The sequence below is a fragment of the Notechis scutatus genome, chromosome 16 (genome assembly GCF_049901735.1).
Source record: "Notechis scutatus isolate UNSWTSFEM ecotype Mainland chromosome 16, rNotScu1.2, whole genome shotgun sequence".
In the NCBI taxonomy this organism is placed as follows: Eukaryota; Metazoa; Chordata; class Lepidosauria; order Squamata; family Elapidae; genus Notechis; species Notechis scutatus.
The window spans coordinates 3,920,163-3,933,970 of NC_142024.1; the positions used below are offsets into that span (position 1 = coordinate 3,920,163).

Genomic DNA, 13,808 nt, shown 5'->3' on the forward strand with positions numbered 1-13,808 from the left:
TTGTTTAATTAAATTAAGTAAAGGTAAAGGTTCCCCTTGCACATACGTGCTCATCGTTTCCGGCTCTACGGGGCGGTGTGCTTATTTCCGTTATAAAACCGAAGAGCCAGTGCCGTCCGAAGACGTCTCCGTGGCCATGTGGCTGGCAGGACTAAACGCCCGTTCCCTTCCCACCAAAGGGCTCCCTATCTTTCTACTTGCATTTTTTTATGTGTTTTCAAATTGCTAGGTTGGCAGAAGCTGGGACAAGTAACGGGAGCTCACTCCATTCCGCAGCATTAGGGATTCAAACCGCCGAACTGCCAACCTTTCTGATTGACAAGCTCAGCGTCTTAGCCCCTGAGCCACCACATCCCTAATTAAACTAGACATACCCAATTGCCTCCTGGCATTTTTTCCAGCGCAGAGCAATAGCAATAGCACTTAGATTTATATACCGCTTCACAGTGCTTTTTACAGCCCTCTCTAAACAGTTTACAAAGTCAGCCTCTTTTGCCCCCAACAATCTGGGTCCTCAGTTTACCAACGTCGGAAGGACATAAAGCTGAGTCAACCATGAGCTGGTGAGAATCGAACTGCTGGGAGCTGGCAGACAGCAGAAGTCGCCTGCAATATTGTGAGTCTGCATTAGTGCCGACAAGCCCCACATTGGGGGAGGCGCCAAACTGACGCAAACTTCTCACCTATGGTAAAGCACCTGATATTCAAAGAGATCTCAGATCTCTGAAGAGGCTCATGAAAGTCAGAGGAGATCCGGCCTTGCGGTGCTCACACAGGATTGTGGGTTTTTCTTCCTCCCCCTTCGAGCACAGCAGCGTTTGTGAGTTTGTGGCACGGGACATGAAGCGGAGTTTGGGGTTGATTTCACTGGCTGTGTCTCTCTGGTCCTCCCTGGGATGGGGGCTATCGTGTTCGAACAAGGAATATCTCCTCCCAAATGGGAAATGCTGCAAATATTGTCCACCAGGTTAGTGACGCTGGAGATTTTGGGGGGCATTTGAACTCAAATCCTGTTTGAATCCACCCTTTCTGCATTTATGGGTTCCTGGGCTGTCACTTTAGGAAATACCCAGGTTGTTTTTTTTTTTATCCTTTGCATTCTGGGGCTGCTCTATCCAAAATGGTTTTCAATTGTTTGCAAAGGGAAGAAAAAAAAAATCAGATTTTTCTGGCTGGCATAGGGGGAACTTGGAGGTGTCCTTGATTCTCTAGCACTTTAAAAAAAAATACTAATTTTAAAATTGACATCCAATGCTGACTCTGCTGTATTTTGGATTTGCCACTGACATTGTCCTGGATGTTTCTCAGCCCTCCCAGTCTAGCTTACTCAGTTAGAAACTCCTGGTGGTCTCCCATCCGAAGACTCTTGGGTGGCAGTTTGAGGAATGGTCCCAAATTAATTGGATGCTGTCTCTTTATTTAATAATCAGGCTTGGTGTGGTTTGAATTGCAATGTTGATTTCTTCTGAAAGGTTCAGTCAAGGGGTACGTACCTCACACGGGGGGCAGAAATTCCAGTCTGGCCAACCCTCCTTTGTAAGACTCTATAAAATCAGGGAGAGGCTGAATTTCTCCCTTTTTTCCCCCCACATAAATTTTCACTGTTCTGTCCTCATGAATATGCTCTCATTTTGAGTTTGGTGTGTGTGTGTGTGTGTGTGTGAGAGAGAGAGTCAGAGAGAGAGAGAGAGAGACAGAGACAGAGACAGAGAGAAAAGAGAAGGGAGACAGAGAGAGACAGAAAGACAGAGAGACAGAGAGAGTGAGACAGAGAGGAGAAAGAGAGAAACAGAGAGAAGGGAGAGAGGAGAAAGAGAGATACAGAGACAGATAGAGAGAAAAGGGAGAAAGAGAGAGACAGAGAGGAGAAAGAGAGAGACAGAGACAGATAGAGAGAAGAGAGAAGGGAGAAAGACAGAGACAGAGATAGAGACAGAGACACAGAGAGATAGAGACAGAGAGGAGAAAGAGAGAGACAGAGACAGAGAGAAGGGAGAGAGGAGAAAGAGAGAGACAGAGATAGAGACAGAGAGGAGGAGAAAGAGAGAGAGACAGACAGAGACTGCTGGGCTGTGGATTACAATTCCCATCCTTCTTGACCATGATAACTGACAGGTCTTCAGCAGGATGTCTGGCCAAATAGTTCCGCTGTTAGTCGAAGTGTCCAGCTAGCTGAAGAGGGCCCCGAGTTCTAATCCCTCCTCAAAGGAAGGTTGATGGCCACTCCTCAACCTACCCTGCAGGGTTGTTTGGAGGGTGACACGGAGAGGGAAACTGAGCTCCCCGGAGGATGGCCTGTCATTTGGGGGCGAGGGGGGGTTTGCATGAACGAGGCTCCGTTTCCATCTGCAAACATCGTCTTGCCTTTAGGAGAAGAACTGGTGAAACGCTGCACGGTGGCATCCCCGACCAAGTGCGAGCCTTGCGATGAGAATTACTACAACGACGTCTATACCTACTCGCGGTGTAAACCTTGCACCGACTGTAACACTGGTAAGGCCCCGTCGGCAAACGAGACCACCGCAACCTCCTTCCTGGCTTCCTTCGCAGGAAAAAGTGTTGTTTTGTGGTTTCACAAATGGTGGCTTAGGTCTGGGTTGGTTTTGAATGGCTTTTTCCTGTGTTATAAATCTAAAAATGTATGTATGTATGTATGTATGTATGTATGTATGTATGTATGTATGTATGTATGTATGTAGAGTTTGGCCCTGAAATGTTGGTTGCTGAGCTATCCAAGCCACACTGAAACTTTCCCCGTTTCCAGGAAGCTCCGCTAGACATGGTGCCTGGAAATTGTCCGAAATCTCACTCTTTGCAGTCCGGAATTGATGTTTTATTTCTCATAGACCGAGGCCTCGAGGAGATAAGACCATGCCAGAGGACTTCAAACACTGTCTGCACCTGTCTTCCTGGCCATGCTCCCGAAGAAAGCCAACTTGAGGAGAAAAGTAAGGACCGAGGATGGCATTTCAGGGAAGAGAGAGAGAGAGAGAGAGAAATGGGCCCATCCAAAGTCAAACCTAGTGGGATACATCAATCATTGACCAGGGTGCTGTTTTGGAAAAGGTGATGGTTTTTCTCAAATTTGTTCCCAAGTAGGAGGCTTCTTGATCGGTTCTTTTCTTCCCTTGGTGTGGGGAACATTTATCTATCCGAGAAAGGGTGCAGAGAAGAGCAACAGAGATGCTCAAGAGGCTAAATTGTACGATTGCAGTGGGAACCTGGCTAGGTCTGGCCTAAAGAAGGGTTCGATGTCAACTCGTAAAGCATCCCTGGCCTGCTCTCGAGTTGCCATAGGCAGGAGGGGGCGGGAAAACTGATGGAGCAGCATGGCAGCCACAACCAGAAGCACATTCCATGCATACCTTCTTCAAGGCTGTATCCCAGGCTACCGGGACCAACCGCAGAGGTGTGAGCTCTACAGCCCTCGAAAGTGCTCCGGTTGGAGAATGTGATTTATGACACACCCTGGGGGGGGGGGGGGGGAAACAGGGTCATAACAACAGGGTGTAAATTACATGAAGCAGAGCTGAACTTCATCTGGGTATGTGTCGATATGTTGCTCTCCTAAAATAACTGGATTTCTTTTGAAACTTGGCTCGAGGCTCATGCTTTAATTAGGGCATCCGTCGGAACCCCGACATTGGGGGGGGGGGGGGCATGAGCAGGTCTTCTGGTGCTTGAGGGGGCTGTCACAGAGAAGAAGGGGTCGTCTCATTCTCCAAAGCAGCAGAGAGCAGGACGAGAAGTACTGGATGCAAACTTAAGAGAGCCAGCGTAGAACTAAGGAGAAATTTTGTGAACAATTGCAGTTAATCCTTGACTTCTAACCATCCGTTTAGTGACCGCTCAAAGTTGCAACGGCACTGGGGAAAGTGACCTGTGACCCTTTTTCACACTTACGACCGTTGCAGCATCCCCCGTGGTCACGTGATCAAAATTCAGAGGCCTGGCAACTGGCATGTACTTGTGGACGGTTGCAGAGTCCCAGGGTCCCTTTCTGACAAGCAAAGTCAGTGGGGAAGCCAGATTCCGCTTCACAACTAGGTTGCTAACTTATCCACTGCAGTGATTCACTTAACAATGACTGGCAAGAAAGGTCGTAAAACGAGGCAAAGCTCATGTAACTGCTTAGCAATGGAAAATTTAGGCTCAGCTGTGGTCGTACGTTGAGGACGGCTTGCAATCAATGGAAGAGCTTGTTTCCTGAGGTTGTGGGTGTGCTCCATTACTGGAGGTTTTCGACAATAGACCTGACAGCTTTTTGACTGGAATGTTAATAGATCTCCTCCCTTGAACAGGGGGTTGGACTAGAAGACCTCTGAGGTCCCTCCCAGCCCTCTATTGTTCAATTAAGATGGATTTCCTGGCCCAATTAGAAGAGTGTGGAGGAAAGCTGGGATATAAATCAAACACACACACACACACACACCAACAAAATAGCCACAGTGTCTCAGAGTTGGCTATCTGTCAGGATTCCGGCAGTTACTCCAATTAAATCATGAGCCTCGAGCCACACTCCCAAAACTAACAAAGATTTATTTGAGGGTAACATTCTACCTCCGGCATTTACCTGGGCGTAGCCAACTCTGAGATACGTAACTCACTGTCACCCTTGACCCTGCTTTTCTCCCCACCCCTCTGGGTGTATCACGTCCATAGCTAAGAGTGGAATGTTCTCCAATTAGATTTTTGCGCCTTCAGTCATCTAATCGGTGTTTGAAGAAAATATGAATGGAATGTACTTTCGATTCCACACTGCCGTCTGCTCTTTGAAACTCTCCCCCGCCTTTCTCCTTTCTGTTGTCAACTATAAAACGTATATACAAAATGTTTTATGAGTTGACACACAGGGGCTCCTAGCCAATCAGCAAATTTTGTTCAAAGCTTCATTCGTTTCTCCTCTGCGTCATTTTGCAGGATGCAAACCCTGTCCTAGAGGGTATTTTTCCAAAGGAGGGAACATGAAATGTCGCCCTTGGACCAAGTATGTATTTCCTTAAGTGAACCTCGCATGAATGGTGCATTGAATGGAAAGGGGTGTGTGGGGTGTGTGTGTGTGTGTGTGTGTGTTAGCTCTTCCAGGTAGGTCAGGTGGAGAAACCATCCCTGATTCACCCCAAATGGAGTTTGTTGGTTTTGATGCATCCTTGGCTTGGTGGGACTTGTTCAGAAATAAGGAGAAACTTTCTGACAGTGAGAACAATCAACCCATGGAACAGAAGTTGCCCTCAGAAGTTGTGGGAGCTTCATCGCTGGAGGCTTTCAAGAAGAGACTGGACTCCCATCTGTCAGAAATGGTGTAGGGTCCCTTGCTTGGGCAGGGTGGGGTTGGACTAGATGACCTACAAGGTCCCTTCCATCTTTGATATTCTATAGTCAATGAAACAGAAGTTGCCTTTGGAAGTTGTGGGAGCTTCATCCCTGGAGGCTTTCAAGAAGAGATTGGACTGCCACTTGTCAGAAATGGTGTAGGGTCTCCTGCTTGGGTGGGGGGTTGGACTAGATGACCTATAAGGTCCCTTCCAACTCTGATTATCTGTTATTTGTTATCTGAAGTGCATCTTGGCTTGGTTTAAATCAGAGGTCTCCAAACTTGGCAACTTGAAGACTTGTGGACTTCAACTCCCAGAATTCTCCAGCCAGCTATGCTCCTGCCAACTATGCTATGCTGGCTGGAGAATTCTGGGAGGTGAAGTCCACAAGTCTTCAAGTTGCCAAGTTTGGGGATCCCTGGTTTAAATGGAAGTTTGAATGCTGGGGAGGAAATGCCGTTGGGTGCAGCTGCTCCTTTATGGGTTTAGAGGTCTTTCGCTGTTGCCCGATTGCAAGAGAGAGGCTGAGTGAGATAAGGTGGGTGCCAGATGTGTGAACGTTGATGTCAAAACGGATCCAAACTTTCCCCTGTATTCTCTTCGCTTGATAAAAAATAGGAAATGGGGGGGGGGAATTGGCATGCAAGATGGGGGTGGGTGGGTGGGAGCAGGTGCCACAGCGTAACCGGCTGGTTCCCAAAACAAAATGAACGGAAGTGACTGGTGGACGTCACGGACTGTGGGTGGCCAAGTAGGGAAAGAGGGAATGAACTAGGCCTGCTTTTGCGTTGGAAAAACCCAGAGCTGGTTTTGCTTTTTCGGTGCCAAAGTGGATTTATTCAGTAAAGCTTTATACTTTTGGAAAAAATAACGTCCCGGGGAGTTTCTTTTCCTGGATTTCGCCAAAGGGGCAGGTTGATATTTGAAAGGAGAGCGAACGAAATCTCAGCCCTTGGAAAGCGAGAAGTGTAAAGGAAGAGATTGCAACCTGTGGGGTGTTTTTTTTTTTAATCTCGGGGACTGTAAGACCTGTGCTTTTCAGCTCCCAGAATACCCATGCTGGCTGGGGGAATTCTGGGAGTTGAAGTCCACAGGTTTTGGCCTAGATGTAATCAAGAAATACTGATTTGAAACTAACCACCCTGGATTCTTTTTGGTACAAGACAGGATGAGTAGCAATTTCTACAAAGTGTCGTTGTTATTGTTATTGTGATGATGATGATGATGTTCAGTAACAGCACCCCATCCTTTGTCTTGAAATCTGGCTGCAAATTATTCCTTCCGTTTTGTAGTTGCACAGCCAGCGGCAGCAAAACCCTACGGCCCGGGAAGCAGGATGAGGATGCGATTTGTGACACACCATCCAGCAAGGTTCCCACCCAGGGCACCATCACGCAACCCACTCCCTTTCCAAAGACCCCTGTCCTCACCATGGAGCTGGGTTCCTCTCCGACGGTTGTGCCTACAAATCCAGGTAATTTACCAGGCATGTGTGAAGGGGCAAGGAAGTTTACTCCTTAAAATTTAGAAAGTCTGCAGGGGGAAAACAGCAGAGGTGGCTGCTTCCTAGAATGTGGAATAAGAGAGCTGAAAGGGACCTCGGATGTCATCTGGTCCAACCCCTTGTTCAGGCAGGAGACCTTATATAGAATAGAGTAGAATAGAGTAGAGTAGAGTAGAGTATAGAGTAGAATAGTGTAGAGTAGAGTATAGAGTAGAATAGAGTAGAGTAGAATAACAGAGTTGGAAGGGACCTTGGAGGTCTTCTAGTCCAACCCCCTGCCTAGGCAGGAAACCCTACACCACTTCAGACAAAGGGTTATCCAATTTCTTGTTTAGAACTTCCAGTGTTGGAGCATTCACAACTTCTGGAGGCAGGTTGTTCCACTGACTAATTGTTCTAACTGTCAGGGAATTTCTCCTTAGTTCTAGGTTGCTTCTTTCCTTGAGTTTCCATCCATCGCTTCTTGTCCTGCCCTCAGGTGCTTTGGGAATAGCTTGACTCCCTCTTCTTTGGGGCAGCCCCTGAGATGTTGGAACCCTGCTATCATGTCTCCCCTAGTCCTTCTTTTCATCAGACTAGACGTACCCAGTTCCAGCAACCGTTCTTCCTATGTTTTAGCCTCCAGTCCCCTAATCCTCTTTGTGGCTCTTCTCTGCACTCTTTCCAGAGTCTCAACATCTTTTTTACATCGTGGCGACCAAAACTGAATGCAGGATTCCAAGTGTGGCCTTATATAGACAAATGGCCGTCCAGTCTCTTCTTAAAAGCTTCCAGTGTTGAGGGACCCACAACTTCTGGTGGCGAGCCGTTCCACTGGTTAATTGTTCTCCCTGGCAGGCAATTTCTCTCCTTGATTAGTTTCCATCCGTTGCTTCTGGTCTTGCCTTTTCTAGCTTGCAAAGAAATTGGGGGAAGCCAGAGGAATGAACGCTTCATCGGACTTTCCTCTTCGGTTTTATTTTATTTATTTTAGGATTTGTATGGATTCTGATCACCTTTGTCCTCCTGCTGACCGTAGCTGGGGCCTTGGTCCTCCTGTTCTCTTATCGCAGGACGAAGAAAAAGAAACTGGACATTTTGTGCAACGGGATTTATGCCATCCCTTGCAAGGGTGAGTTTGGGGCCGCTGCCGAAAGGCGGGTTTAAAATGTGAGATTGTTGGCTTTGAGGGACCCCTTTCAAGGCCAGATGGGGCTGAATATAAGCCGATGAATTACACCCCTTTCTTATTTAATAATGTTTCTCCCCTTTTTATATTATTAATATGAGGAGCAGGAAGAGGAGGGGGGCGTTTTACTGCAGTTAGCTAATTGTTTTCTAGTGAAATTTGTTGCCATTCCTGCCAAATGACGAGAAGTCCTCAATGTACGACTATAATTGGGACCTGGCAGTTGTTAAGTGAGCCACAGCCAATTTTAAGACCCTTTTTTGGCATGGTTGTTGGGCAAATCACTGCAACTTTTAAGCGAACCACGCTTAAAACCAGTCATTAAGCAAATCCAGCTCCCTCATTTAACTTTGGCTTGTCAGAATTAGCTGGGAGGGTCACCAACGCAGGTCATATGACCCCAGGATGCTGTAACCATTGTAAACCCATGCCGGTTTACTAAACGCCCAAATTTTGATCACTGCGATGGACATAAGTGCAAGGACTGCCCCAGTCATCCGTCCATTGTGGGAATCAAAGCGTCTTTCCACGTTTGTGCATAAATCAAAGCTGAGCTCCAATTTCAGCTCCCACCCCACCCCCCCAAAGCCTTTTTCCATGAAACCCAAAAGAAAAGTTTCTGGTTTTATCTTTACACTTTGACAATCTTCTGTATCAGGATGCGAATCTTACTTACTGTGGATATTTCTCTGATGATGAAAAAGTCCCTTCTTGGCATTTGCATTTCCAACTGGTTGCAATTGGCTGCAAAAGTTGAAGGAGTTAGCAGAAAATGGCTAGAGGGGGCTGTTCTGATGAAAGAAAAGAAAACAAAACACACAACTACTTTTGTTTCTGCTTGGAAATTTTTGTGCTTGGGGTGGCGGGGAAAAATGAAAACTTTTGATTTTGGGCTTTGCTGGTTAGATAAATTTGTTGCTACAGAAATGACTACTTTACATGATTAGGCAAAAGTTAAAAAGTTGAGGTTTGGTGTTATTATCTTATTCTGCTGCACCCAACACCTTCTCTTTCTTTCTTCCCCTCTTTTGCTACACTTTTCCCTTCCCTTTCTCCCTCCCCTCTTTTTCCTATTCTTTCCTTTTTTATATTTTATATTATAAACTAATAAGCAAAAAGCATAGGTACGAGAACTGGTCGTACATCACTTTTTTCAGTCCTGTTGTAACTTCTGGCGGTTGCTAAACAAATCTTTGCAAGTCAAGAACTACTTGTAGCTTCGTTACAAGCTAAGAAATGAGTCATTAAAGATTATGCTTAAATTGCAATTTTCATATCATCTTTTGAGTTGCGTTCTTTGAAATGTAATTTTTCCCTCGTCTTTTTCTTTCAGAAGAGAACGATTTTCGAATGCCAATCCAAGAACAAGAAGTCGGGGATAAATCCGAATTTGTTCAGGGCTGACCTACGAAAAGGAACAACAACAACAATAATAATAAAAAAAACCACCCGAATTTTGACTTCTGAATCAGAAATTGCTCAGAGTTCATGTTTTTCAACCGTTCTTTTTTTTATTCTGAATGAATCAGCGTCTTTTCCGTATCTTTTTTTTTTCCGTTTCTCCCACCTGATGCTGTTTCCATTTTCTTCTTCTTCTTCTTCTTCTTCTTCTTCTTCTTCTTCTTGTGGTTCCTTTTGAAGAACCTGCCCGAATTTATATATTCATATATTTTTTTCACAGCCTTCTTTGTTTTAAAAAAAGAATGTGAAAAACTGCTTGCAGATCATTTTATTCTTCTGTTTTTATTCATCCAAAGATAACAGGAAGACTCATAGTAACCCTTGATTTCTTAGGAAACTTGAGGTATTATAACCAGAAACCTAAGAATTATAACAAGGAAGTTAGATGGGCCCAGCTGATATTAATATAATTATTACAATAATGTAATAATAACAATTATTATTAATATTTGTTGTTCAGCTTCTAATACTTCAGGCTGTAAATAAGAGCAAGCAATAGTGATTTTTTCAATTTACATCGTGGAATGCAACAGAATTCAAGCTTTGAAGTTAAAATACTTTAAAAAGAGAAGCTGGCAACAGATATCTGCTTTTATAAAAGCAATATATGCCATGTATTTTTTTTAAGTTGAATACCCTTCAACTTTTCGCTCTGTTTCTTGAAGGAAATATTAACTTTACTCCCCAAAAGGGAGCCTGATAGGCATAAATATATAGATGTAAGTCCTCAGTTAGATCCACTGGATCTCCATGGCTATTCAGGGGATTTTATTGGCGCATAAAATGCCAGGGCTGTAATACAAAGATTGGGGTTTGATCTTGCAAAAGACCATCTTACCTGTAGGTTGTTGTTTTTTAAAAAAAATAAAAATAAAAATTAGATTTGCCAGGCTCTTGGTCAAAACTAAGAACAGAGAAAGTTTTCCAGTTTAGGGCAAACTTGCCCAGGGAACTGTACAGTTCACAAATAAGGAACATTTATACAATTTGTTGCACTGTAGAATTTGTTCTAATTTCATTAGATGCTGCCTCCAAATGTCTTTAAGTATGACTTTCAAAGGGATCTGATTTTTGAAACGTCTGTTTGAATGGACTATTTTAAGATTCGGCCGATCATTTTTTTAAAATTCACCCACAACCATCTTGATGATACAAAATATCTGGATCTCCTTTGATTATTCTCTTGCCCTTCTTCAACATTTTGAAGAGAGGAAGAGGAGGAGGAGGAGGAGGAGGAAGAGGAGGAGGCCTGAGACCTGATGTAAAAATACTATTTTCTTTTTTATTACATAATGTTGAACTGTAAATGTGGTTCCTTTGTAAAATCCTACAAATGCTTTTCATGTCTGTTGGTCTGTTTCTGGCTAAGCTTGTGGGGTGGGTGGGGGGCAAAGTACACTGAAAAACAGGATGGAAATGTCCCCAAATGGAACCTCTTCTGAGGTTTGGACCAGAAAGCAGGAGAATGTGAGTTCAAATCTCGCTTCAGGCATGAAAGCTGGCAGGGCCAAACACCCTTTCTCTCAGCTCACCTCACCCCACAGGGCTGTTGTTGTGGGGAAAATAGGAGGAGGAAGGTGCATTGGATATGTTTGTCACCCTGAAATTATTTGTAAAAATAATAAATACAGGATATAAACTGCGTGAAATTTTCTGTGCTTCTTTTTCTTTGCACAAGCATAAAGGTGTATGTCACTTTGGCTACAGCCAATCTTCTTTTCCTTGATCATCTGATTTTCGTTTGCTTCTAGTAATGCTCCAAGCAACCCTAAAGGTTTGTAAATGAACCGCTGAGGTCATCTAGTCCAACCCCTGCGATTCAAGAAATTGGCTTCCCTAAATTCCTGGGCAGATAAGCAAATAACTGGCTTCAAACTTCTGAAAACCCATCACTTCGTTTAGCAGACCAGAATCTGTAAAGCCTCTGACTTGTTTAGCTTTAGCTCTTATACCCTCCACTGGCTGAGGAATTCTGGAATTGAAATCCACACATCTTAAAGATGCCAAGGTTGAGAAACCTTGCTATAGAGTCCATAAGGTAACTTGGGTAAAGAAAGACATTACATTATTGAATGGCTTAAATCTAACTTCAGAGAATGCCTCCACATTCTCCTTGTAAATCTGTTTTCCTCTACCAAGATTAGAGAGAAAGAAGAAAAAGAAAGAAAGGAGGGAGGGAGGGAGGGAGGAGAGAGAGAGAGAAATAGAAATAGAAACAGAAAGGGAAAGAAGAGAGAAAGAAAAGGAAGGAAGGAATCTATTGATACGGGAAAAAATTGTGATTTTCTTCCCCAGCTTTTGAGTTTTGATTTCTTCAACCTAAATTTCTTCAACTTAGCAAAAGGCCATTTCTCTCTTAAAATAAAGCAAGAATCGTCCAACCGTTTCTTACAGTTTCTTAAAATTGCCACAAGCTTCCTGAAAACTGATGGGCCATTTTCCTATTTTATAACAATTTTCCGTTCTTCCTCCTCCTCACACACACACACACACACACACACACACACACACACACACACCTTTTTTTTTTTTTTGAAATGTAACGCTCCCTTCTAGCATGCTATTTGGTACAAATCTGAAAAGAATATTTTGAAATGTCAACAAACCAATCAATAGCGGAATATATTTTAAAGAAAATAGGGGAATTCTCTCTCTCTCTCCTCCCTTTCTCTCTCTCCTCTTTCTTTCTCTCTCCCTCCCTTTCTCTCTCTCCCTTTCTTTCTCTCTCTCTCCTTCTCTCTCCCTCCCTCTCTCCTTTTCTCTCTTTCTCTCTCTCTCTCTCTCTCCCCTCTCCTTTCTCTCTTTCTCTCTCTCCTCTTTCTTTCTCTCTCCCTCCCTTTCTCTCTCCCTTTCTTTCTCTCTCTCTCCCCTCTCCCTCCCTCTCTTTCCTTTTCTCTCCCTTTCTCTCTCTCTTTTTCTCCCCCCTCCCTTTCTCTCTCCCTCCCTCCTTTTTCTCTCTCCTTTCTCTCTCTCCCTCTCTTTTTCTCTCCCCCCTCCCTTTCTCTCCCTCTTTCTCTCTCCCTCCCTCTCTCCCTCTTTCTCTCTCCCTCCCTCCTTCTCTCTCTCTCCCTCTCTTTCTCTCTCCGTCTCTCTCTCTCTTTCCAACAATTTTCACAGCCCCTTTCACTCCTCTGATGAATCACCCATAGTCATTAAGTAACAGACAATCTTCAGATCACCTGACTTCTTTTCAGACAGCAAACAAAAATAATTTTAGAAAAATCTGCATATGAAAGAACCTTTGCAGATTCAGAAATAGCTGAGGCATCATACCTATCGTTTTTTCGTAATTCACTGCAAGGCAAGAGTGGGTGGGGACTTTCCCATTCAAAGATGCTGATGCTTGTAAAATCAATTATGCTGTCCTAATCCAGATTTGTTCGGGGAACCTTAGTTCCAAGTTTATCCTAGCTTGGCTCTTCATGTCTGAATCCAGTTTCTGGTTAGGATAACACTAATAAAGATAAGACTGCATTGAATAAAGGGTAGTTTTATTACTGATCAGGAAGGGACTAGTAACTGGACTTCTTTTCTTCCAGATAGCTCTGCCTGGATGACTTGAGAATATTAATGGACAATTTAGTTATTGTTATAACTAAAGGAGTATTGGCAATACTCTCCACCCAAATCATATGTCCCTTGGCACTAATTCTGACCAATCGTGACTTTCTTTTGGTCAGGGTATGTTAGTAGGCAGGCAGGCAGGCAGGTAGGTAGGTAGGTAGGCAGGCAGGAAGGCAGAGACAGATATAGAGATGAGAGAGACAGAGACAGAGGAGGGAGGGAGGGAGATGGAGAGAGAAAGGGAGAGAAAGAGAGAAAGAAAGTGAAAGAGGGATAGAAAGAAAAAGAGAAGGAGAGAGAGAGAGAAAGAGAGAAAGAAGAAAGAGAGAGTGAAAGAGAGAGACAAGAGAAAGGAGAGAGAGAGAGAGAGAGAAAGAGAAGAGAGAGAGAGAAAGGAGAAGAAAGAAGAGAAAGAAAGTGAAAGAGAGAGACAAAGAGAAAGGGAGAGGAAGAGAGAGAGAAAGAGAAGGAGAGAGAGACAAAGGGAAAGAAGAGAGAAAGAAAAAAGTGTGAGAGAGAGACAGAGACAAAGAGGGGCAGAAAGAGTGAGAAAAAAACAAACAAACCACAGATCTTCCCCTACATTGAAACCCAGTGACAGGGTTTGGCTGGGAAGGAAACGGGTAAAAACTCACATGAAAAGCCTACAGGTGTGTGTGTGTGTGGGGGGGGCACCTGCAAAGCCAAGCCTTGTGTTTGCTGCTGAATTCACACAACTACCCCCCTTTTTTTTTTTTTTTTGGCAAGATTTCGCAGCCCTTGTTGTATTTCCTGCCTGCTGCCTTTTCTCCCCCAC

General features: G+C 44.2%; 1 protein-coding gene across 1 annotated transcript; it reads left to right on the top strand.

The window, feature by feature from the left end:
• The first annotated feature begins 746 nt into the window (after window positions 1–746).
• Window positions 747–11,474, top strand: LOC113421266 (tumor necrosis factor receptor superfamily member 4). Its single transcript, XM_087944626.1, has 7 exons — window positions 747–967; window positions 2,371–2,493; window positions 2,847–2,948; window positions 4,921–4,987; window positions 6,608–6,789; window positions 7,793–7,930; window positions 9,321–11,474. Exons 1-7 carry the CDS (start codon window positions 841–843, stop codon window positions 9,389–9,391), a joined length of 810 nt encoding a protein of 269 aa, XP_087800752.1. The 5' UTR covers window positions 747–840; the 3' UTR covers window positions 9,392–11,474.
• The last annotated feature ends 2,334 nt before the right edge of the window (window positions 11,475–13,808 follow it).